General features: G+C 35.5%; 1 protein-coding gene across 2 annotated transcripts in view; it reads left to right on the forward strand.

The window, feature by feature from the left end:
• The first annotated feature begins 7,197 nt into the window (after positions 1–7,197).
• tasp1 (taspase, threonine aspartase, 1) overlaps positions 7,198–25,107 on the forward strand; it is a 28,620-nt gene continuing 10,710 nt past the window's right edge. Inside the window, exons 1-12 of one of the 2 annotated variants that reach the window (XM_028469444.1) lie at positions 7,198–7,374; positions 8,288–8,474; positions 9,453–9,520; positions 10,982–11,050; positions 12,158–12,278; positions 13,155–13,239; positions 13,300–13,379; positions 13,478–13,584; positions 15,552–15,671; positions 17,438–17,516; positions 21,409–21,519; positions 22,961–23,068. In XM_028469444.1, the coding sequence (XP_028325245.1) occupies positions 8,330–8,474; positions 9,453–9,520; positions 10,982–11,050; positions 12,158–12,278; positions 13,155–13,239; positions 13,300–13,379; positions 13,478–13,584; positions 15,552–15,671; positions 17,438–17,516; positions 21,409–21,519; positions 22,961–23,068 (1,093 nt within the window). In that variant the 5' untranslated portion in view covers positions 7,198–7,374; positions 8,288–8,329. The remainder of the gene's footprint in view (positions 7,375–8,287; positions 8,475–9,452; positions 9,521–10,981; positions 11,051–12,157; positions 12,279–13,154; positions 13,240–13,299; positions 13,380–13,477; positions 13,585–15,551; positions 15,672–17,437; positions 17,517–21,408; positions 21,520–22,960; positions 23,069–25,107) is intronic. The other variant, XM_028469445.1, reaches the window with a different exon arrangement.

Genomic DNA, 25,107 nt, shown 5'->3' on the forward strand with positions numbered 1-25,107 from the left:
CAGTGGTTCTCAAACTTTTCACTGTCCCGTACCCCTTTAGACATTTAACCTGAAGCCATGTACCCCCTACCGCTGCACACTTAAAAAAAACATAATATCGCAAGTGTTTTTCAACCTTGGGGTCGTGACCCTATGTGAGGTCATTTAAAAATATTAAAAAAAAAAAAAAAAAAAAAAATTAAAAATGTACTTTTTGAATGTTTTAATTGTCATTCTTTTTCAAATTAAAAAACCACACACAAAACAGTCTTACACAATTGTATTTCTATACTTTCACTTTCTCAAATATAAATCCAGTTTGTATAAAATGCAGTATAAAAATATCTGAGCTGACACGTCTTGTTGCTTTGTGCACTAATCCTGGCGACAACAAACATCAAAAGCTAATTCTAGAAAGAAAAAAAGTCCAGAGACGCCAAAAATTTGTGATATTAAAATGGGGTTACGACCCAAAAAAGTTGGGAACCCCTGATGTAACGTCACATACAATGTAGCCCTACAGTAAAAGGTGGCTATGAATTTGGTCTCTCCTGCTGAGGAACAATATATTATAATAATAATTAAAAAAATAAATAAATCTGCAACCGTTTTTTTTTAAATTATCATTCATGTGTCTTCTATGACAATTTGAGTACCCCTGGGGTTACCCGTACCCCACTTTGAGAACCTAGGCTATAGAGAAATTGCATGCTGAAGTGTGTGTAGGGCATTTATAGTAAATTTAGATTTGATTAAATATGGTTAAAGTGCAGAATTCCATTTCACCAGTAGATGTCAATATCGCATTGTTACCCAAAAAGAAGAACCCTTGATTTGACACAAGGGCCTCTGAGAACTTAGATCCAGATGACTTTTTTTTTTTTTACTAATGTTCATCTCTCTTGTTGTTCCAAATGCTAAATGCATACCTTAGTTCTCCACACAGTTAAACAGAGCTTTCAGTACAGGATCATAAATATCCATTTGGAATATGAAGATTTGCCAAAGTTCAAACTCAAAGCATCTGTTTGCAATGACTATTTAACATTGTTGTTCTCCCTCCACACAAACATCTAAAATAGAATGTACAAGCTAAAAGCATCTGCATATCTAAACACCTCCCACACAGATATATTCCTATTTGCTGCCTCATTTAGTCATCCTTTCCTTTTAGTATTGTTGTGTAAAGTAGTTTTTACTGTTCACAAAATCATTTAATAGCTTTTTTTAAGCTTTGTTTAACAGATCCTGTTTAGACAATTATCCTACTTAACCAATAGTATATTTAAATACCTTTACTATTGTGAAAAACAAGCGTGGAAAAGAACAAAAAACTAAATTTGTTCACAGAATCTTTACCTGCACACAATAATTTTATCCTATTATTTGTCTGTACTCATTGTGGTTTAGTCAAAGTTGCTTGAGTGTAGTGCACTGTTGCAGTATTGCGATAAGCAGCTAAACTTGGCCTGCAGGTCCTGGATGGTTCACGAGCGCTCCAAACAGAGGAGGATCTATTTGTGTCAGTAAGTGTAGGCTATTTATATTGTTATGGTTACAGCACAAGGAGATTATGCCCATGGCTCTTTACAAAGTCACGATCAAAAAACAAGCATCATCTAATCTCCACTTTGTCTTGAAATATGTCTTTCAAATCCTTTTTGACAAAAACCACGTGAAGTCTGTGGAGTTCATAATGTAATGTGTGCTCAGAGGCTGTAGCAATTACACTTATGCAATTGTTGCTGATAATCTTTCCTGTCAGTATTCATGAGCCCTTTAATGGTTTTTGGATGGATTGTTGGATGGATCAATGGTTGGTTGGTTGGTTGGTTGGATGGTGGATTGGTTGGTTGAATGGATGGTTGGATGGTTGGATAGATGGATGGATGGATGGATGGATGATTGATGATTGATGATTGATGATTGATGATTGATGATTGATGATTGATGATTGATGATTGGTCGGTTGGTTGGTTGGTTGGTTGGTTGGTTGGTTGGTTGGTGGGTGGGTTGTGGTTGGTTGGTTGGTTGGTTGGTTGGTTGGTTGGTTGGTTGGTTGGTTGGTTGGTTGATTGGTTGGATAGATGGATGGATGGATGGATGGATGGATGGATGGATGGATGGATGGATGGATGGATGGATGGTTGGTTGGTTGGATGATAGATGGATAGATGGTTGGTTGGTTGGTTGGTTGGTTGGTTGGTTGGTTGGTTGGTTGGTTGGTTGGTTGGTTGGTTGGTTGGATGATAGATGGATAGACGGTTGGTTGGTTGGTTGGTTGGTTGGTTGGTTGGTTGGTTGGTTGATTGGTTGGATAGATGGATGGATGGATGGATGGATGGTTGGTTGGTTGGATGATAGATGGATAGATGGTTGGTTGGTTGGTTGGTTGGTTGGTTGGTTGGTTGGTTGGTTGGTTGGTTGGTTGGTTGGTTGGATGATAGATGGATAGACGGTTGGTTGGTTGGTTGGTTGGTTGGTTGGTTGGTTGGTTGGTTGGTTGGTTGGTTGGTTGGTTGGTTGATTGGTTGGATAGATGGATGGATGGATGGATGGATGGATGGATGGATGGATGGATGGATGGTTGAATAGATGGATGGATGGATGGATGGATGAATGGATGGTTGAATAGATGGATGGATGGATGGATGGTTGGTTGGTTGGTTGGTTGGTTGGTTGGTTGATTGGTTGGATAGATGGATGGATGGATGGATGGATGGATTATGAACTACATTTTAAGAGGTTGACAAACCTTTGAAAATGTTTTCATATTAGAAATAAATCTAATTTAAAAAGTTAAAGTGTTCCTGTCTGATTGGTTTCATAAGAAAACATGAACCTTGAATGATCTGCTCTCTTCCTGTGTAGACCATTCATGTTCCAAAGACTATTACCTTTGTGCCAGTTATAACTCATATGTCTGTAAAACTATTCACCTAAATATTCCTTATGTTGTTTGTATATTTCTGTCTACAGCACTCGTTTTATTCACGATCTGTAATTTGCCTTAGAGAACTATATGTCATAGGTTACCTTCTCATGTGTAGATTGTGGCTTATTCAGTGGTACATTGTTTAGTCTACAATCTCACAACGGGTTTGAGGCGGGATTATAAAAGCATTATGCTGTGAGTTTTCTTTTCCTGCAGGATTTTTGTGGGTTGTAGCTTTAGTAAAAAGTGCTTCTACTGCTCCCCGTGTTTATTTCTCTTTATTTAACAAAACCCTCATCAGCATGCCTGTCCATAGTGGAATGTGCCTGGTTTCTGCTCACTCAAAACAGCAGGAATCCTTCCAAGAACGCTGACTGAACTCATGTTGAATACATTTAGTGAAGATAAATGATCAGAACTTCAAAGCATTCTCATAAAGTTAATGTACTTTCTGTATCAATGTTTTATATTGTAATCTGATTCACCTTGTGGAATATGATGCTTCACACATTTCTCTCCTCTCTTTATGATTAAACAAAACATCTCTGGGGTAATTCTTCCTGCACATGTGCAGGGAATGTGTCGTGTCAACCACGGATTATCATCTCATGACGAAAATCATTTTACATTTTGTAAAGGTTTTTTTTTTTTTGCAGAAGGGTCTATTTGTTTACTTTTCCTTGAAAACTTTGAATCCTTGGAAAATCAGAGTGTTACCGCTGTTTTTCATGACACACATTACAAGCTTTTAACAGTAACACACTAGTAAAATGTTTACAAAAATGTGGATCATGTCATATGTCCTATTTTTCCCTAACTTTGTCATGTAAATTTTAAATAAACTGATGTATTTACAGGACTTGGATTCAAACCAAAATTTTAAATATGTATTGCATACTCCTGTTTTTCTACATCGACACACGTGTGGCTTTGAACACTATTTTTGAGAAGTTTCCACAGAGATTTGATGGCATGTGGTAATAAATACAACCCCCAAAGCCTGGTTGGCCCCTCTTCAGCTCTTTGGACTGTGCACTCTGGCCCTGGCCCTCTTTCTATTAATTACCCAACAGCAGTCTTTCATCTCTGCAGACTTGATCCAAAACAAACACCATCAGACGGAACATTATGGACTGAAGAATGAGAACCTTCTAGTCCACTTGTGCAACAACTGCTTGTGTCATTAACATTAAAGAGAAAGATTTTGGAATAAATCCCAGCCTGTTGCAAAGAAGCAAGTGTAAAATCATTCTTTACTTTGTTTTGTTTTTTAAAATCTCATTTTTTGGGGGTGGGGGAGATTATAAAATGGTGAATTTGGATTTTGTGGAATGCAGACTTGTTGCTATATTATTCTATGTGCCATCTATCTCAAACTCAAGGTCCGGGGGCCAAATCCGGTGCTATAGAGAATCAAATTTGGCCTGCAGCAGAAAGCAAACAAGTCTGAGAATTATGAACTAATTCAGATATCTCCAAAACTATACACAAATTAATTGAAACTCAACAATATTATCACATTTTCCCTGTGTTTATATCACACTAGTACAGTGCCCGTCAGAAGTATGTATTCATATAGTGGGGGCTTAAGTAGAATTGTCAATTATGGCCAAATAAGTATGTGTTTGAAGGTTAGATGTACAAAGAGGTGTACATACTTTGTACTATGTAGTGTTATAAAGGGGTTTATTTGCGTGTGCAAAGTAAGATAGCGTGTGTGATTTCCCTGGTTTAATTCTATGGGACATGCACATGATAAATGTGCTTGTTTTTATTTTTTACTCATTTTTATATATTTTTCTTTTGGTGTATTTTTCTGTAATGTATGTTTCCTGTCCGAATTAACCGGCATTTATCATGACATCATCAGTTGAAACATTGTAATTGGAACTCTGATGACATCACTGGTGGTGACATCATCAGTGTTCTACGACAATATTTTAACGGAAGTACCACAGTGTGGATTGGTCATTTCAAATTGGTTTTAAATTGGTTTTGAAATGACCAAATTACTCCAAAGTTACGGATGCACGCACTTGGGTTATGCCCAAGCCGTTGACAAAGTTTCAGATTGATCAGACACTGCATCGGGGAGATATTTGCTCCACAAACACACACACACGCACACAGACGTTCCTTGCTTTTATAGATAGATGTTGGCAGTCATTTTTCCAATTCCAACTATAAGTAAGTAATTTACATGTGCAAAGCAACAGATGAATACAAAAAATTAAACTTTTCCGCAAATGTTATCATCTGTGTTGGGGGTCAATTACATTTTTCAATTACAATTACGTCTTCAATTATTCATGTTCAATTACAACTCATTTATGATTATGTTGACAAGCATTTTTTCCAATTATGGTTACAATTATTTAGGCCCTATACTCCTTAATTTCATTTTTTTTTTTTTTTTAAATGTTAGAGAACTGACGAGTAAACTTGATATGATTTATCAGAGCTCAATTACAATTCAATTACAATTCCAACAGCAGCATATTTTTCCAATTACGAATACAGTTGTAATTACATCATAATTGTAATTAATTACCAATTACACAAGTACAATTATAATTGACCCCAACTCTGGTCATCATGTTAAATCATCAGTAAATAAAGAATATATAAAATGAATGAATCTGTTGCAATGGAATTTTGGAAAAGCGTCTGTCTTTTTTTAAAGGAAATGAATAATATCTTTTTTTAACTTGTTAATTTGAAAGAAGGTTTATGAATAAATGATTACTGGATCTACAACCCGTAGTTGCTAAAAATTAGTTCTGATAGAGAGAATTAAACATGTTTATCATGATTTTTTTGTTTTGTTTTATATTAGTTGCTTTTGAAGATTTAAAGAAGTTTTAGTGACGTATTACATTTTTCTGGGTCGACATCCATCTCCTATATCTACTTATTCTGACGTGAGGATTCAGGACTTTGAGTCAATAACAGTTTATGGAAAATGCAGATAATAGGTTTTGGATAACATTTAAAATAAGTTTACACTTAGTTCAAAATATTTTTTATTCATTTATTTTTTACCTGAAGATAACCCAAAGTAGATTATACATTTTTCATCTAATTTTAACTAAATTTTCCACAAATGCAATACCTTTTTTGTTTTATGTAAAATATTTCCCTTTATTTTAATACAATAGAAGGTGGATTAATAGATTTTTGTTTTAAAAACATAAACAAAACACTAAAATAAATAATATTTTTGTATATCTGTGGCTACCCATGGCCATGTTTTAGTTCGACACGTTAATAATAAATTATTGAAATTCAATTCAAAACGGATGTGTACTTGTCATATCTGACGAAGTAAACATCCGGTGACTTTGGCCCTGCCATAGACATTTTAAACGTAGACGCCGCAATGACTGTGGAGGGACGCGTCTACAGCGCCGCCATCTTGGAACGGTGCTGTTGGAGGCAGTGGTGCGTGGACATGTAGCGGATAATATATTGTTAGCAGGTTGTTATTATAGCTGTAGTGAAATAAACACCGACAGGACGGACAAAACCATCGATGTTATGAATCTAGCGTTCCTAGCAACAACCTGCTACACAGAAAAAAACTGACTTGCAAATTATCCATCTGAGACAGGAAGTCAAATACTAAACACTCTTGTAGATAGTTTTCTGTGAAGATTGTTTATGTTCTTGTTCCTTGAATATTTCAGTTCTTTGGCTACAATATTAATAAAGATGATGATGATGATAAGGATATAATATTAATAGTGACAGTAATTATTATACAGTATAATAATAATAATAATAATGTAATATAAGAGTACATAGTAAAAATATAATAATAATAACAATATAGCAATAATGATGGTAATAATAATACAATGAGAATACCAGTAACTATAATAATGTGAATAATAAAAAATAATACGATAATATGAGAATATAATGATAATTATATGAATAGCAATAAAAAAAAAATCTGAACGTTTTCTGGGTTCCTTTTGTTCTATCTATCTATCTATCTATCTATCTATCTATCTATCTATCTATCTATCTATCTATCTATCTATCTATCAAGTCTGACGTTTATTACAAACCTCGTGAAAATTGCTTGAGAATTGAGCGATTTATGACTACTTTAATTATGTAAGCACATCATTCCTCTAGAGATGTCATGCGCTGTAGAAGTGATTGACACCTTTCCAAGATGGCCGCCCTGTAGACGCACCGCCCTACTGGGCGGCAGCTGCAGTCGATGCGGTGTCTAATCTGCGGGCCCTGTTACGTGTTTCCTTAGCAACGTATACGTGAACCAGGAAGTAGTCGGGTGTCCATAGCTAACTAGCTGCGGATAGCTTGAGAAGGAAATGTGTGTCATTAAAGTTTGCAGCGTTTAAAACATATGCCCTGCACAGGTTTATTCTCTTTAAACGCATGTTGTAGGACGTCCCGGTAAGAATGCAGCTGTGTTGCTGTTTGCAGAGGTATGTAAATAGTAAGGGTGGAATGTTGTGTTTGTGTAAACTTACCTTAGGCTAACAAGCTAATAGGAATACATAACAAATGTATTGCTACATTTACTTTTCTCTTTTATGCTGTCTTTTCAAACTGCGCTAACAGAGCTCCGTTTAGATTAGCAATCGCTGTTCTAGCAGCGTCACATCATCGTGACGTTTTCTTTTTTACTGGGTAAACACGATTTACTGCTTTTACTGCTTTTATTCAATATATTTGCTACAAACCTATACGTTTAGGGTTTGGCCACGTTATTTCTAATAGATTTACGTATTTTTAAATTACTTATTGTGCAAATACGGCGCTTAATAAATTGAAATATGTTCACCAGATAAACTGCTTACCAGTTGAAACATAACACTGTTTTGAACCTCTGATGAGATACAGCAGCAAAGAACTGGGATTTGTAGTTTTACAGTGTTGATGTGTGCTTTAATCCATGCTTACATATCCACCTCGTGAATTTAGTCTATTCAGTCTATTTAATCTATTTATTTTTTTTGAGTAGGCTATGAATAAATGCTATATTTTTTTATCCTGTGTAATTTCACCTGGTGACACAGTCTGATCCATGGCTGTGTGTATGTATTTATAACTAAAATTCAAATGAAATTCAGCACTTTATAGAATACATATATATTTATTTTAATTATATATAAATCATTCAGTGTTTTTACTTTTTATTTTAGTTCATGCGTCTCTGAGGACTAATTGTACAATTTATTTATTTATTTATTTATTTTAAGTATTCTGTTGTGCATGTATTTAATTGTGCAAAACAATGATCAGGGATTATGGCTGCTTTTCGGGCATTTTGTTAATAATCTAACTAGTCCATAGCGTCACATCTTTAACACTTGTGTTTTTTTGTGTGTGATACAGGTCTGCCAGGAAAACGATTGTCTTGTCATCAGCAGTTTGGTAATGATTGGCTTATCAAGTTATGCAGGGGTTATGGAAAATCTAACCAATTCTGCCGAAGAGCAGCGGCCTTCCTCTCTCGTCATCCATGTTTTAAGTCCCAGTCAAAAGTCAGGAAGTGTTGGTGGATTTGTTTTAGTGCATGCAGGTACAGTGCACTTTCTTTAACTGTTTAAAAGACCTAAATGACAAAGACAGCTCAACTGAAAGACTATTATATGTACATTTTACTCGCAATTTAAAAGACATTTCTGACGCAAATTAGTAACAAAGTTTTATGATTCAGCTTCAGAGCCATCACCTAAAGTGCATTCATGTAACGGAAATCCGCGTATTGCTTTAAGGACACGTGAGATGGATCATCTAATTTTCAAGGGGAACCTTTACACAAATGTTACAAAATGTACTATAAAAACAAAATAAAGAATATATATATAATATAATAATAATAATATATAATAAGATAATAAAGGAAACACAATATTGAAAAAAATTAGTCCACTTTATTATGTTCCAAAACCAGAATTAATAGTTAAGTTATTTGATACATATTTTTAATTAAAAAAAACCCATCAAACTAAAAAAACTAGGAGCAGAATTTATGAAGATGGAATAACAAGGAAGTCTTTAAAACTGGGAAAGAAGGAAGAACTTAAAGAGACCAATGGTTAATTTTATTCAAATGAAGTTTTACATTCAAATGTCTCCTCTTCACCGCTTTACAAACCCTTGTGGCTACAGTAAGTTTAGGGTGATGGTATGTTATTAGCATTAGAATTAGTTGTGAATAAGGAATAATATGGTGAAACCAGTCTCTTTGACTACTTCAGATATTCATATACTGTACATTTCAAAATTATTTATAGTGCTTTGTATGAGTGAATTAATAATACAATTTCAATGACAGCATGTGCAGACAAGGTAATAAATAAATAAATACAATACAGTACATGATATATATACATGTATCATTTTATTATTATTTGACAAGTTTGTCGCTAATGTTTGTACTAGTGGGTGCTGGCTCTGTAACATACAGTATCAGGTTCAGATTGGATGAGTAAATGTTGCTAAGTAAATTGAGTATTGGATTCCCTATTTGTCATTACGATAAATATCTTTTCAGGAGCAGGATATCACTCTGAGTCAAAGGCCAAGGAGTACAAGTATGCGTGCAAAAGAGCCTGTCAAAGAGTAAGTGTTTCATATGAATCAATCCTGAACAAGGTTTTGTGCAGCCATCCATTTATTTATCATAGACTTTACTTCACTATACCCATTATTGGCATTAGTGTAACAAGAGCAGGATCCAAACTTAGCTTAGCTAAGGCAGGAGGCTGGGAAAACTTTATTAAGTTTATTATAATACAATTACTGGTAGACACTCATAAATTTAAGTCAGAGACTTATGTCATCGTTAATGTTTTATGACCATGAGTGGGAAACAATGCACCCAGACATAACCCGCACGCTCATCGAGAGCATGCAGACTCCACCTAAACCACTGAGGCACAGGTAATTGAGGACCCTATACCCTGTAGCTGAAAGACGTTTTACTGACGGTTCTGTCTGATAGAGCAGTGATCCCAACCTTTTATACCCCACTGACCGGCTTCTGCGGACCAGAGACGGGAAGGAATTTTTAAACCTTTATTCCTTTCTTGTGGCCCGGTACCAAACGGTCCACAGACTGATACCGGTTCAGAGCCCAGTGGTTGTTGGGGACCCCTGCAATGGAGAACCTATCGTTTTTGCTTTACCTATACCTAACTGTGTTAAATAAAGCATTGCGTTAGTTCAGGCCGGCACGGATGCCCAACTAGTCCAGCCCCTTCATCTGTCAGTAGCTGTTGACAACTGACAGCATCCATCCACTAATCAGTTAATCATCCATCTGATCATGTTCCATGCTTTCCATTGGTTAGAGTTGGTCTCAGCGCTGTATTTAAACCATAGCAACACGCCTACTTCCGCACGCTTCGTCTGCAAACGCCTCGCAAACCACCCCCACCTCAGCTAATCCTCTTCTGTCTAATTAAACACAATTTTTTGTTGCCATCTAAACATCTGTGCTTTTGTTCCAGGGGGTCCTGCTGACCGCTCTCTCTGCTTATGGCTTTCCACGTAGCTCATGGAAAAGCTGCTAGAAAGGGCAGAGAGGTCCCAGAACAGAGCATTAACACCAAATCTAAAATGCAATTTGATTAAAGTGATCCTGAAGTTTCTTACAGTAAATTTCCACTCTTTAACTTGACTGTAAAATTCTACACTCTTTACATTTAATTGTGTCACATGAATGTTGTTCTTTGGCATCTGAAATGCATTTCTAAATATTTGTCTGCCCTTTTTTATTTGTAATTTGAATGTTTTATCCCCGCGACCCTGAACAGGAATAAGTGGATCTGAAAATGAATGAATGCTTTATGCGTTCACTGCTTGAAACAAGTCCCACAACTATTGCTTTTAGTACCTAATTGTACCTTAAAGTAATAGGAGGAGGAGCAGTTCTTACATAGTAGTTTAGGAGCAGCTTTTTTACAAACACCTTGGTAATGTACATGAGGTTTTGATTTACTGAATTTGTAGTTTATGTGATCATATAATGCCTGAAAAGTGCTAAAAACTGACCTCTTGGTTTATCTGTATCTTTGTCAGGCTGTGGATCAGCTCAAAGCTGGGGCACTGGCAGTGGAAGCTGTGGCTGCAGCCTTGGTTGAACTCGAGGTTTGTTGATCAACATACACGCTAGATTTTATTTTTTTCTGTTTTCTTCTATCATTGTTAGCTCATCCTTTACATTTCATACAATTTATTAAAAAAAAAAAAAATGTTTTGTCCCATAGTAAAGTTAACAAAAATGCTTGAAAGGGGAAATAATTTGGAACCAGTATGTGTGTGGTTTATCCAAAACAGCTTCAACCTGTGTTCCATGTGCACACCATCTTGTTGGATGATCTAAGAAGTGATTTTCTACCAATTGGACTGTAATAACGAACTGTGTCTGTAATTAACTGCAGTAAAATGCAGATGCTTGTACGCATCGTTCAATAAACATTGATTAAAAAAACAAATAATTTCACCTTCTAAGAACAACATACATAGGCTAAGAATTGCAGATTGTCATTATTCTTATAACCATGTAAATAGAGATGTCCCAATACAACTTTTTCACTTCTGATACGATACAGATATTGTATCCTTGGGTATTGGCCGATACTGATATTGATTTGATACGTTATCAGCACAAATCATACATTCTTTTATTACTTATTTTTTAGTGTGGAATGTTAGAAAAGACTTGATCAAGTGATGTTACTCAAACAGAGAACAATAGTCAACAATTCAAGTTCACTTCAGTTATTTTTCACTGTCAGTATATGGCGGGAACGACTGAGGGCGGAGACAAAAACAACAAAAACTTATCGGAGAGATTATGTTGGAGATTTTAGATGCAATCCGATTTTCATTTTCTAACTGATATTTATTTGAAATGCATGCAAAGGCATTCACATTTTGACTTATTTGACTGTTAAACCATAGTAGTTCATATATTCATTATTGCTTTTTTTATTAAAGGGATAATTACCGTACATAATCAAACAACATTAGCTTGAAATCAGTAAGATAACTATACATATGCTCTGGCGCTTCACTCTCTGTTTCCAGGAGATTTGGATCCCCTTTTTATTCCATTTCTGCTGCCCAACATTTCAAAATAGCGTGCTTTCGTCTTTGTCCTGCAGTTACATTTTTGGATCACTTTCCATTACTGGCAACATATTTCATCACTATTAGGTTATGTTTGATTTTGCTTCTTTTAATTGTTCTCAGGACTCTCCTTTCACAAACGCTGGGATGGGCTCCAACCTGAATTTATCCGGGGAAATCGAATGTGACGCAAGCATCATGGATGGGAGGTCGCTGCAGTTTGGTGCTGTAGGAGCCATAAGTGGTGAGTCTCTGCTAAGCTCAGTAACAATGGGGTAAATATTTGTTTTATAATTTACTGTATTTTATAACTACTCACTCAAAGTAAATCACAGCCTAAATCTCTTTCCTAAAGTTCTCTCGTTTCAAAGTAGCATTTTATTTACAAATATGTTGAAATAAACTATGAGATTTCCCTTCATGACTAATGCAAAATCAAAATGAACTCCTCTGTTAAGGTTATGTTTTTTTGTGTTAAAACACATGCAGCCCTTGGTCTAATGTTGTGTGGCCTCCAAAGTAAACACACAAACTTACTCAAAAATGAAAAGACAGAAAAAGAAACAAACAACCCAAAAGACATATAAAAAAGAGCAACTACAATTTGCTTCAAAGAACACATCAAACCATGACAAATATACACAAAAATAACAGAAAAATATACAAAAATGCACAAAAATATACTCTAAAACCACAAAACAACAACAAAATTACATAAAACAACAGAAAAATAAACAAATGACAGCAGAAATAAAACACAAATGTCTCCAAACACAAACAAAAACCTTTTTTCTTTCCTGTGTTGATGCTCACTTTGGTCATTATTCTAATTGACGAAATTAATTTTATTAATGTGATCCTTTGATCAGATAACCACAGTTTTTTGGCCCTCAATGTGATAAAAGTTGCCCTATTCTCATTTAGAATTATTTGTTATAATGACGCATTGTTCTGTAATTAACTCATTCTTTTTTTATATTGCTGCCTCAATCACAATGCTCTGATGCACTGTGTATGCTTCCACCTTAATAATGACAACAAATAATTTCAGGCACATATTTTGATTATTATCTATACTCTGTATTGGTATCACTTAGTTTTCATTTTGATCTTTTTTCAGGTATTAGGAATCCAGTGTTGGTTGCAAACCGGCTTCTGACTGAAGCACAGAAAGGAAAACTTTCAGCTGGCAGAATACCACCATGGTAATTATCATAATCAGTCCTATTCCTGTTTTTCTCCATTTGATAGCTTTTCTTTTTCAGTTTTTTAGTGGGGAGAGGAGCGCATGAATGGGCGGTGGGCCACGGAATAGCACCCTGCCCCTCGGAGAATATGGCAACAAGTAAGATCCCCCACCACTCATTCACAAAAAGTTTGTTTTGTTGTCAAAGAAAAGCAAATATTGTTGGGAAATTAAAAATTTTTGATCTTCTCCTCTAGAGTTCAGTTTGTCTGCATACAAGAGGAACAAGCGAAAGATGGAACTGGCAGAGAAAACTGGCCAAGGATCGAAACAGGCAAAGAAAATACGACAATCAAGTGTGACTGTGAGTTTTTCAACACTGATCATAATTACAAGTACCGTACTTTAATGCCTGTCAGCGTAAGCTTTGTCAGCTTCTAATACTTGCGGATCCACTTTTATTAGATAATGATATATTACAAACCATTTGTTCCTTAGGACCAGCATTCAGATAAGTCGTGATAAGGGGAAGGATTAATGCTTGGCTAATGATTTGCAAATCTCCCTACAAATCCTAAATGTTCTCGATTTATGATTAAATGGCTGAATAACAATGGATCTCACCACCCGTTGGTAAAAAGAACAAGAGGATTTATAGTAGGATGAGTCAATAAATGATTCCATGATCTATGTTTGTGTAAAATGACTAATTTTACACCAATCACAAAACTTAGGTTCACCTTCTAACATTCTCACTTGAATATATGCATCCATTGGATGCATGTGCAACTGATAATGGCCTTACCATGTGAGGTTTTGGTGTGTTTTACCTTATCTGTAATTTTCCTTGGCAGTGGAGTCAGTGGAGAGGAAATAACCTCATTTTGTTAAAAGGAAAGTTATTAGAGACTGGCTCCAATAACAAAAAAAATGTTATTAGTGCCTGGTTTTAATTTCCATGCAGCATGTTCTTTTTAAGGCTCTCTCCTTTTGCCAATCAGTAAAATCTTTTTCCTTTTTTTTTTTTTTGAGCCACCTGTCTATGATTGGTGTGTAAGCAACAGCAGCAGCAATGTTAACTGTGATTAAAACCCTTTTATATAAGCCTTAAGATGCCCTTTTGTTTCAGCTTCATATGTAATAGCTCTCTTATTTACGGACACTGATAATGTCTGACAAAATGATTGTTGTTGCATTTTAAAATAGTTAGCTTTGGAGCTTTTTGGCCTCACAAGCCTGAAGACGGAGCGGATTCTGGCGAGCATCCAAAAGATGAGACACACTCCTGCAATGTTTTTCTCTCTTAATTCTGCTTTCTTATTCCAAGGTTTAATCAGCTTCTGATAGAGGCAGAGATTGTGTATCATTATGCCGGTGTTTACAGTGAATCTGTAGATCTTTTTTTTTATGTAACTAAGGATAGCTCACAAACAAGCTTCAAAGGTAAACTTCATTCTGTGGAAAAAAGTGATTATCACTATTATTTGTTGTATGATATCCTTCTTGAAGAAATTGATTGATATTCGCAGGGGTGCATATATTTCTCATGCTGGTCCGCAGGTTTTTCTACTAGGTACTCACTTTATTTGATGTCCCAAAGTTTGATCTGATGCACATATTTGCACCACTTACAGCAGATATGGGCAACTGGCAGCTCTGGGGACACATGTGTTCCTTGGACTAATTTTGTTGTGGCTTCCAATAAATGCGTGACAAAATAATCCACAAACAGCAAAAATGCACCAAATGCTTCCAAAATATGCTCAAATTTACAGGAAAATTCACTAATGGACAACCAAAAAAACACAAAATGAAAGGAAATTATACAAACTGACTCCACAAACACACAAATTAACACACAAGTACTGAAAATGAGAAAAAATACAAAACAAAATGGGGAAACATACACAAAACAAGAGCACTGAGAGAGTGAAAACCTTCACCAAGTACCAAATATATTTTCCAGATATTTGCAGATATGTGGATCAGTCTTGGAATACATTTTTAGCCCCATTGATCACCATACAGTAAGTTTAAATGTATCGGCACGCCCATTTTTTGGGGGCAAAAATCACAATGAAATTCCCAATCCTGATTTGATCTGGTTGAAACTTGAGCAACCAACATTACATGACTCAGTCAAATGTCATAAAGATTGGTCTGTTACGAATGAGATACATTTTTTTTTAATCTTCACCAACAATTCAAACTGATCTATAATCAGTATATTGATCTGGATCCCTTCTGAAATGTATTGTACATCAGGTTATATACAGTACATCACAATCCTTTTCAATCAATGTCTGTGCCCGTTGTCTGACTGTGATGTAGGAGAATGGCCCAGGAAGCCTTGACACAGTGGGAGCTGTGGTGGTCGACCTGGAAGGAAATGTAGCTGCAGGGGTATCCAGTGGAGGCTTGGCCATGAAGCATCCTGGTCGAGTTGGCCAGGTAAAAAGGACAAGCTCCGTCTAGCAATTCTTCACTGAAATAAGAATAAAGATATTTTACTGTTGTGAAAATAGGTGCGTCACAAAAAAATCTGTATTGAATTTGAATATTGGGGGTAATGAAACTGCAAGAATATACTGGTTTGTCTTAATATTGGTAAAATGATGTAGTTATGGGAAGACTAAGGGGACATTTAAATGGTCAGTTTTTAGACTGGTAAAATGGCTCTTTAAACAATAATCAAGTAATGCAAGTAATAAACTATGTCTTAAATCACACAGTGTAACATCGTCCGTTCTCAACATAATCACAAACATCTATGCAGGCCAATGAGCTCAGTGTTTGTATTTCACACAGTGCTGTTTCTAAGTCTTTTTTGTCTACATTACATTGTAGATGCTATTCTCAACATTTAACATCTAAGCTAAAATGGACAAAACATTTTTACACTTTGGTGCAATGCTACTTTAACTTAACAACCAGAAAGCACAACACTATACAACTAACATCTTGTCCTTAGTTTTTAGTTTGATCATTATTTAAAAGAAAAGTTTCAATATTCTACGTAAAATATTTCCGAATCAGAATCAGAAATATCTTATTTATTCCAGGGGGAAATTACTTCTGTTACAGAGGCTCAAGAAATATTACAAATAAGAAGAATAAACACTACACAAAGAAAGAAACGAGAAAGAAAACCCTACTTAATGAAGTAAAAGACTGTTAATTAAATAAGGATTACATACTAGTGCATATATTACAGTAGAACATAATAAAATAAGATAGTAATAATACAAATACACAGCTATATACAACAAGGAAACTTTCAGGTTACAGTGTTGAATTGTACAGTTTGATTGCCACAGGCAGGAATGATTTCCATACATTATGCAATATACATGCAATATTACATTTATTTAACTTTAAATTTAGATTTGAGAACAAACATTTTAGTACATTATTATTTTAGAGAGGAAAAATACAGACACGCTGAACCCTCAGTTGCCACCGAGAGGAGTTTAAAAGGATAAGCAGAGAATAAAATCAATGAAGTTTAAATGTAATATTTTCATGTTTTTTATTGTAATCAATCTAAATCTGATTCAGTGCAGTCGTATGCCAAGCTCATAGTATCACTTTAAGCTTTTATTATCATTCACAGGTGTGAATTATGAATTGAAATCCAAATAACTTGACATTTTTATAATTGTATATGTTGTGCAGTCATGCACAAATCTATGGGCCATTGCAGATTGTTTTCGGATTGTTTTTGAAGCAGCTCTATGTTCTGAATCATATTACATTACCCCAATTAGAAAGTTGAATCTGACCACTGTGTAAACACTGCGGCTGTAGGCATGTGAGGAAAAAAAAACTAGTTTTGATGCCCTCCAGTGGTCAGACCTGTGTCAGGGTTTTAGAGTTTGGATAGGGAATGTTTGATATTTCATATAAGGTATTGTATAGTATAAAGTGTAAAATATGTAGGCGCAGATCAAATATTTATTTAATTTTGTATTATTTTAGTAAATAAATTTGACATTAGAGAAATTGTGCAATTTAGACTAAAGAAAAGGAGTAAATGACATGACTGTACGTAAAGTTATTCCTGACATTATTACTTCATGTTTGTTATCTTATCTATAAATATTTTTAAAGCCAAAATAATCTCTTTTGTTATCTTCTAATTCTAACATTTTAACTAGTAATGTATTTAACGATTGTCTCTCTCTTTCTCTTTGTGTTATTTTTCTGTGTTTTCTCAGGCTGCTAATTATGGCTGCGGCTGCTGGGCTGAAAACTCGTGCAATCTGAACCCTTTCTCTACAGCAGTGAGTACCTCAGGTACATCAGCCCACTCTGAAGCTCTGTGTACACGCTGTGTGTTAGTTCCACTGCTCCTGCTCACCACTAGCCTGCCGTGTGTTTGGAAGACGGTGTTATGAATCAACCCCAGTGAGTCAAGCTCCCCGATGCCTAATAGTACTTTCCACCGCCTTCCAACTGTTGCTGCCGAGTGATTCTCATCAGCGACTTCCTCGACTGATTGAGTCATTGTACTCCAGTCGTTGTTAGTCAGCTGCATACCAGGTGCATTTCAGAGCTCTGTGGATTTGCAGTGACACTTAACATAGAACACCTGCTGTATGTGTGATCGAGGCAGCAGTTCTGCCTCACATATACAACAGGTGTATGTTGGTGCCTGTGCAGCAGTATACAGGTTTTTACAAGATTTGGTTATTATTCCGCTCCACAAAATGTGGAAGAGGGATATAGGTTTGAGCTCCGTCCATCTGCCCCTAGTTAAAAGGGACAGCTTTTCTCAGAAACTGTTTAAGAGTTCGAAAATGAGAAGCATGCAATAATTTTTTCCAGAGTTATTGCCCGAGTTCCGTTTTTTTACTCTGTTCAAGGTATCTTCAAAGTCGTTTAAGATAGGATAACCACATTTGGTGTGTGGCTTCAGGGTATCAATACCTTGATGGAGTTTGAAAATGAGATTTTTTTCTTCTGGAGTTATTGCTCTTGTGCTGTTTTTTGTACTCTTTTTTGCGTGGAAACATTTTTACTTAGTTAATAAAATCAGTTTTGGTTGATTGAATCAATATATCAGACATGGCTTTCTATTAGCATATTGTCAAACACAGCAATGCACTGGAATGAATATTCTGGGGGATTAACTTCCTAAAAAAATGAAATCAAATAAAAAAAGATTTGGTTTTATGTCGAGGATTAATTTCCGTCCTGAACATTTTCGAAATCTTGAGTTTTGATTAAATGTAGAGCATGTATCAAACTAAAAGCCCGGGGGCTAAATTCGGCCCTTTAGAGCATTTGGGCCCTAAAGAGAACTTAAAATGACAGAAAATACATTAATTATTACCTGACTGCATTTTATATCTCAATTTGTTCAAAGAACTCATAATCTTCTCAAGTTATTAAACATATTTATCAAATCTGTGGCTCACTTGGAATGTAGAGTATGGAAATTTGTGTTGGGGCTTAAAGGCGTAACCTTACCGGGAAGAATCTGGCAGAAACCTCAAAACTAGCAGGAACACTGGTTGCTGTAGTTCAATAAAATGATTTTTTAATTAAATGGAAGATGATCTTTACAAAAATGAAGGGATGTGTCAGTTTTTTAGCTAAAGGAGGTGTTTTTTTTAAGATGGTGAGAAGGCTGCGACACAGGTTTTGGATGTCAAAGAAAAATATTTGGTATCTAGAGCTTTATACAGCATTCTAGGTTGGAATACTAAAACTGTTCTTCATTGTACATACAATGATTTCAAATGTGTAATTCAATTACTATAACAGACAAAAATATGCTTCTACTTATGAATATCTAGAATGCATGACTAAATGGTTGTTTCATAATATATACTCAACTCTCTTTTGAACATAATTCACTGACCAAACAGAAGTCCAGTTTGTTATTAAATCAGATATCTCATATTCAAGACTTTAAACCAAACAGGGCTCAAACTTACGGAGCACATTTTTCCAGCTGCATGAATAACTCCTATAATTTTATTAATTGTCTGTGTAGATTGAGCGTGGATGCTTCCTCTCTGTATGTATTTTCCGTGGCCCTGCCCTCCTATATTGTGGTTTTGCTTTGATGTCTTTGAAAAAAAGACTGCTGGCCTCATGGCTTTGGAAAACACAATGTGTGTTCCAGTACAACACCTGTTTTGAATTTCCTAACATGAAAGACATTTCCATCAAAAGAAACCTAAAAAAAAAAAGGAGAAAAAAAAGTCATTTTCATCCTGTCGCAATGAGAATGACCTCCGTTACATCTGTCAATTTTCCCCCCCCGTCACTTCACCACTTTTGCCGATCCATCCTCCATCCTTCACCCTACCACCACTTGTGATCATTTTCTAATTTGTGGCTCATGTGGATCTTTGTTTTAATGCTTCATCTGGCCTCTGCTTTGCTGTGGCCAGTAGGAAGACAGTTTACAAACACCACTGTTTACATTTGCAGCGTCTTTTAACTTTTCTGCGCTGATGTGTTTGTAATCTAAGTGTGTTTGAGCTCTCATGAATCCCTTTGTCTCTCACACACTGTGGTTTAAGGTAAACAAAAGTGCAGAAATCTCACAGCTCTCAGCTCAGTGCTTCAAACTGCGTCAGGCATTTGGTCTCCACCAATACTGACCTGCTTTCACTCTGTTGTAGTTACCTGGTTTTTTTATTGGGCCTTCATTTGTGTTTACATAAACAATGAAGCTATTTTCTTCAGCCTTTATGGGCTTTCACAGAAGCTTCTGCCAGATGGGATTTTTCACATTTTGGTCTTTTTCAGATTCTTTCTCAAAGTAGAGGGAAATTTAGCTTTTGGGGAAAACTAATTGTTTTTATGCACAGTGCAATCTGCATGAGTATTTGGTTAAATAAAGAGTTTTCAATACTTAACAAAGCATGTAGAAAGCAACCATTAAGGGGTTTTTAGGGCCAATGCCGACATCAATATCAGGGGTTTGATTTCCGGTAAATCTGCTAATAACCGATATATCAGTCGATAGCCGATAAATTAGCTGATATATAAGGACTGTAAAGCCACTAATAAATAAGAAAAGGCAACTTGTCCAAACTGTATTTACAGAATATAATATAAAATATGTATATATAGTTACCTGACTACCTGTCAACATTGAGCTGTTCGAACTTATTCTGAGTTACCCTGACTACCTGTCAACATTGAGCTGTTCTAACTTATTCTGAGTTATCATGACTACCTGTCATTCTGCAAAGCTGCATTTAAGACAATTTTATAAAATATTTCATGAACGGTATATATATATATATATATATATATATATATATATATATATATATATATAAATTTTAAGTTTCTTAAATCTGGATAACATGAATAAATCAAACAAGGCTCAACTATTGCACTTCTCCCTGTGTTGTAATTTTGTAACATTACTACTGATTTAAAAGTGGCAGCTTATAAAAATGCAGAAAGCACAGCACAGAGAGAGAGAATTTACACACAGCAGAAAAGTTGTAAAAACATGTTTCAATATTGTTTTGCTTTTAAACCAAAATAAAAGCAATCAGTTACATATTAGAGCCCGACCGGTTAATCAGCCAGGCTATAGACCAATGTTGATTAATCAATGATGGCTCAAATCTGCCCAATTGATTGGCCGCTCTTGAAGCATGTAGCATGTTAGCGGCAATATGAAAGGGCACTTTTTGGTTCGGGGTGAATTGAATGACACTGTGCTAAGAGCAAACCTGAAACTAGTTTTTAATCACTTATTTATCAAATGCAGCACAAAAAAGTATCTGCTATGTGGAAACTGGTGTTACAATACATTTCTAAATATTCATTTTAAAATTCAAGCCATTTTACCACATATTAAATGCCAAATTGTCCCTCACGTTCTCACAGTACAGCGGTAGGTTTTCTTTTTCCTCCTCATTTCTCAAAAAAGTAACTTTTGTATATTTTGATCCTAAATAAAGTGTCATTTTTTTAGGTTAAGCATAACTGAACAAAAACAAAACATAAATGGGGAACAATGGTCCGTGGATAAAGAGTGCAGGGAGATGATGTTGAGATTACAGCAGAAAACCAGACCTAATGTATCAAATGTGTCTTTATATTGTCTTTATTTATAGCTATAGTTTATGATATCTCTGCTATATACTGTATAGCTATAGTTGAATTGTTTTTGCCAACACTTTCTTCTACCTTACCTGTTTGAAACCAGGCTGTGGAGAGCATCTGATTCGCACCATGCTGGCACGGGAATGTGCCACTGCTATGCAGGCTGAAGATGCCCACCAAGCACTGCTGGAGGCTATGCAAAACAAATTTATCAGTGAGTCTGAGTCACCCCCACATCTATCCTCCTGATCACCTTTTATTCTCCAGCACACACACGTTTTCCCCCCTCAGCCAGGAAAAGGTTTGGAAGAAGTAAATAAACATGTTGTGCAACCTGCAGACTTTGATGACACAACTGGAAACACTAGAAATCAATGATTGCCACTATTGTGACTTTCAAATGCTGCCAGGATCACAACTGGCACCAACACATAATCCTGGATGAGTTTATAGATTAGTTTTGTTGACAGTCTGAACATTTGACATAAGGTTTTGTTTGTATCATATAATAAAAAAAATCTGAAAAAATAAAAACAAAAGTGTTTTTTTTTTTTAAGCAGAAAACACACATTTTGATTATGTTCATTATTGAACTAAAAAAGAAATCAATTCAAGTTGAAAGAATGTAAAACAAAATGACTATTGATCAAGTTCTGCATTTAAAGTGTTTCTCACATCTGAATAAATTGTGACACTTTGATTTGAATGAAACAACACGACCTGCGGAAACAAGTTAATTATTAGTGGACCTCGAGTTGGGCTGATTTGTGTGTTTAAACACAGCTAAATCTGCCAGGTTGTTTGTTATGCAACGATGTAACACCGGTAATGTCACGGTATTTAATGTCCAACATGGCTGGTTTGTGTCTGAATACCGTCCAAGCCACACACACAAAAAAGGCATTTTATGGAGTGATAGAAACATTACAGCATGCAAATAAAATGAAATGCAACAACAAAGAATAATGGTCTTCAGGCACAACAATATTTTCATCAAAAGCACCCGTTGGCTCATTTTCTCTTTTCTTGGTTTATTAAGATATTTTCAAGACATGCTATTGCTATTTATTGTTTGTTCTTTTCCAAAACGGGGCTCTTTGTTTGTCTTTATTGTGCCACAGTAATCAGCTAATCAAAGGCTTTTCTGTGAACGAAAACGCCTCTGTGTATTTTTCTCTTATGAAATAGTCTTTATCTGTGATATCACTTGGTGGATTTTTTTTTTAAATGGATTGCTGTTTGCTTTTGAAGTATAATGTTACATTTGTGCCCTTACCACGATGGAACTGGGAGAAAACAATATGCACTAAACTGTGGTCACCCACACTTGGTTGCACTACAATGAGAACTACTATAAAGTTTATTTTGCTCAGATTTATTTTATTTTGTTTTAGATAAATGTAACAGGACAGTGTAATTTTTCTCACATGTGGAACTTGGCTGTAACTGTGACTGTAGTGAATGGGATTTTTTTCCCTCATGGATCACCCTAATCTGAATAATGGATTTGTGTTGTTTACAAATTGTGCTGGTGTAAACGTTAGCGCATGTGCTAATGCGTTAACCAAAAAGTGTGTAACATTGTGCCTTTTTGCATTGCATTTCATTCTGTCATTTTTTTTTTGTCTGTCGTTTTTTTGTGCATGCGTGTATAGGCTCACCATTTCTGGCGAGTGAAGAGCGCGTTTTGGGTGGAGTGATTGTGCTGAGGTGCTGCAGATGTGTGGAAGCTGAGCCAACGCCAAATATTCAGGGTATTCTCGGTAAGAGGGTCACAATTTTCTCACCCAAATCTCTCTATTTAGGTGTAAATATGCACAAATCTATTGTCGGAGAGGTAGCATAGTTGCAATTGTCTCGCAGGTGGTCTGTGTGTTAACTTGTGTTATCAGGCTCTAGTTTCACACCCTTTATCTCAAATTCAAAGACCTCCCACGGAGGAATCGACAGCAAATCTTCAAACAAATGGTTGCCCTCTAGGTCTGCTCAGTTCACCTGATTGCATTGATGGATCAGATTGCTTTAGCGTTTTCTGCTCCTTCTGTTAAGATAACAGAACCTAAAAATCTGGTCATGCATGAAATTAGGGCCCCTAGTTTTAATTTTGTTTCTTGTTTTTAATGGTGACCTTTTTTTTTTTTTTTTTACTACACAACACCAGCAGTAGTCCACTGTTTTTGTTGCTGCTGTTGCCTTTTTTGTTTTAGGTATCTGTGCTGATATACTTGCCTTTCTTAAAGATTCTCGATCATTACAAGTAAAAATCAAATACCTGTCATTTAAGGCAAAACAAGCAAGCGTAGTATATGAAAGCATGTAAACTACATTAAACGAGTGAAGTTTGCTTTTGACTTATTCTGATTTTGTTGTATTTTCCTACATTCCTACATCTGTTTGTAATCTCTAACATTTTTGGCTGGCAACGATAAGGTTTTACACCTTTACCTATTATGATGGGCTCTGTATTCAAGCCCTTTATGGCCAGTCGTGTATTTTCTAACTAAAGAATGTTGAGCATTTATTTCAATACTCTACCACCTACCAGATATTGTCTAGTGCAGGGGTCTCCAACCTTGACTCTCAATGGAGCCGTTTTTCCTCATTTTGCCTGGATTAAAGTCCTTCCGGAGCTGAAAAAAAACCTTCTCAACGAGGACAATACAGTGTATAAAATTCTACACAGTTCAAATAATATTGAATCATTTTATTATTTTATTACATGATAGCGATGTAACAAGTAATCGTAAGGCAGTTAAAAATTGATTCATAGGTATCACGGTTGACATCGATTTTCTGAAAATTGAATCGCAGTACTTTTTTTAACCAGCAGAGAGCACAAGTGTAGGCGGCGGGCGGAGTCTGCTAATACTTTCTTTCTGGCCGCCTTCTACTCTTAAATATGTTAATAAATGATTCATTACCCCTTTAGCACTGAAAGAATATCTGTAATATTACTTGAATATCTGTAAAAGTCACGTTTTTCTATTAGCTCTGTCTGCTAGCATAGCTTCTCTTCTTCACTGCAAGATATCTGCATGCCAACCGACCACTGGGTTACCCGCGCCCTCTGCTGGTCCAAACAAATATGACGTATATCAGTGCAATGACGGGTTTTTTTTTTTTAAAGTCCAATTTTTAAGGCACGAAATACATTTTCAGTTGCACTTTTAAAAAGAAAAAGAACTTTTATGCAGTTTTGCATTGTTTATTATAGAACCAGAATTTAAATTAATAGGCTTCTTCATTTGTTTTATTCCTTTATTTATTTCATTCAAGATTTATTTTTGGTGAAATTGTATTGTTTTGAATAGTTTATCAAGGAATTCTTTTGACAATGAAAAATAAAAGGAAAATAGTACGGTATTTTCTAGTTTTTTTCCCAAAAAAAAAAAAGGAATATTTTTCCGTCATCATTTGTCTACAGTCCCATTTTTTAAAATAAATCGTGAGAAAATCGTATCGTGAACCCAGTATCGTGAATCGAATCGTATCGGGATTTGAGTGAATCGTTACATCCCTATTACATGATCATGTTGGTCAACACATGTTAATTGCTAATTTCTTGCAACACATAAAGCATGCATATTAAAGCGGCATGTTGGCAATTAAATACATTTTTGCCCACACAAATACAATCTCTGTTTTCTTCCAAAGTTTAGTTATCTTACAAAGGATTTGAAACTTAAGGTTTAGCCACATTCACAAGGAAAGTTGATGGTCAGTAGAGGTTGTAGGAGTTGAAGGAGGAAGGTTTTTGCACAATGTGATTTATTTTTAGGTTAACCATTTATTTGACGTTAAT

This window comes from Gouania willdenowi, chromosome 15 (genome assembly GCF_900634775.1).
Source record: "Gouania willdenowi chromosome 15, fGouWil2.1, whole genome shotgun sequence".
In the NCBI taxonomy this organism is placed as follows: domain Eukaryota; kingdom Metazoa; phylum Chordata; class Actinopteri; order Blenniiformes; family Gobiesocidae; genus Gouania; species Gouania willdenowi.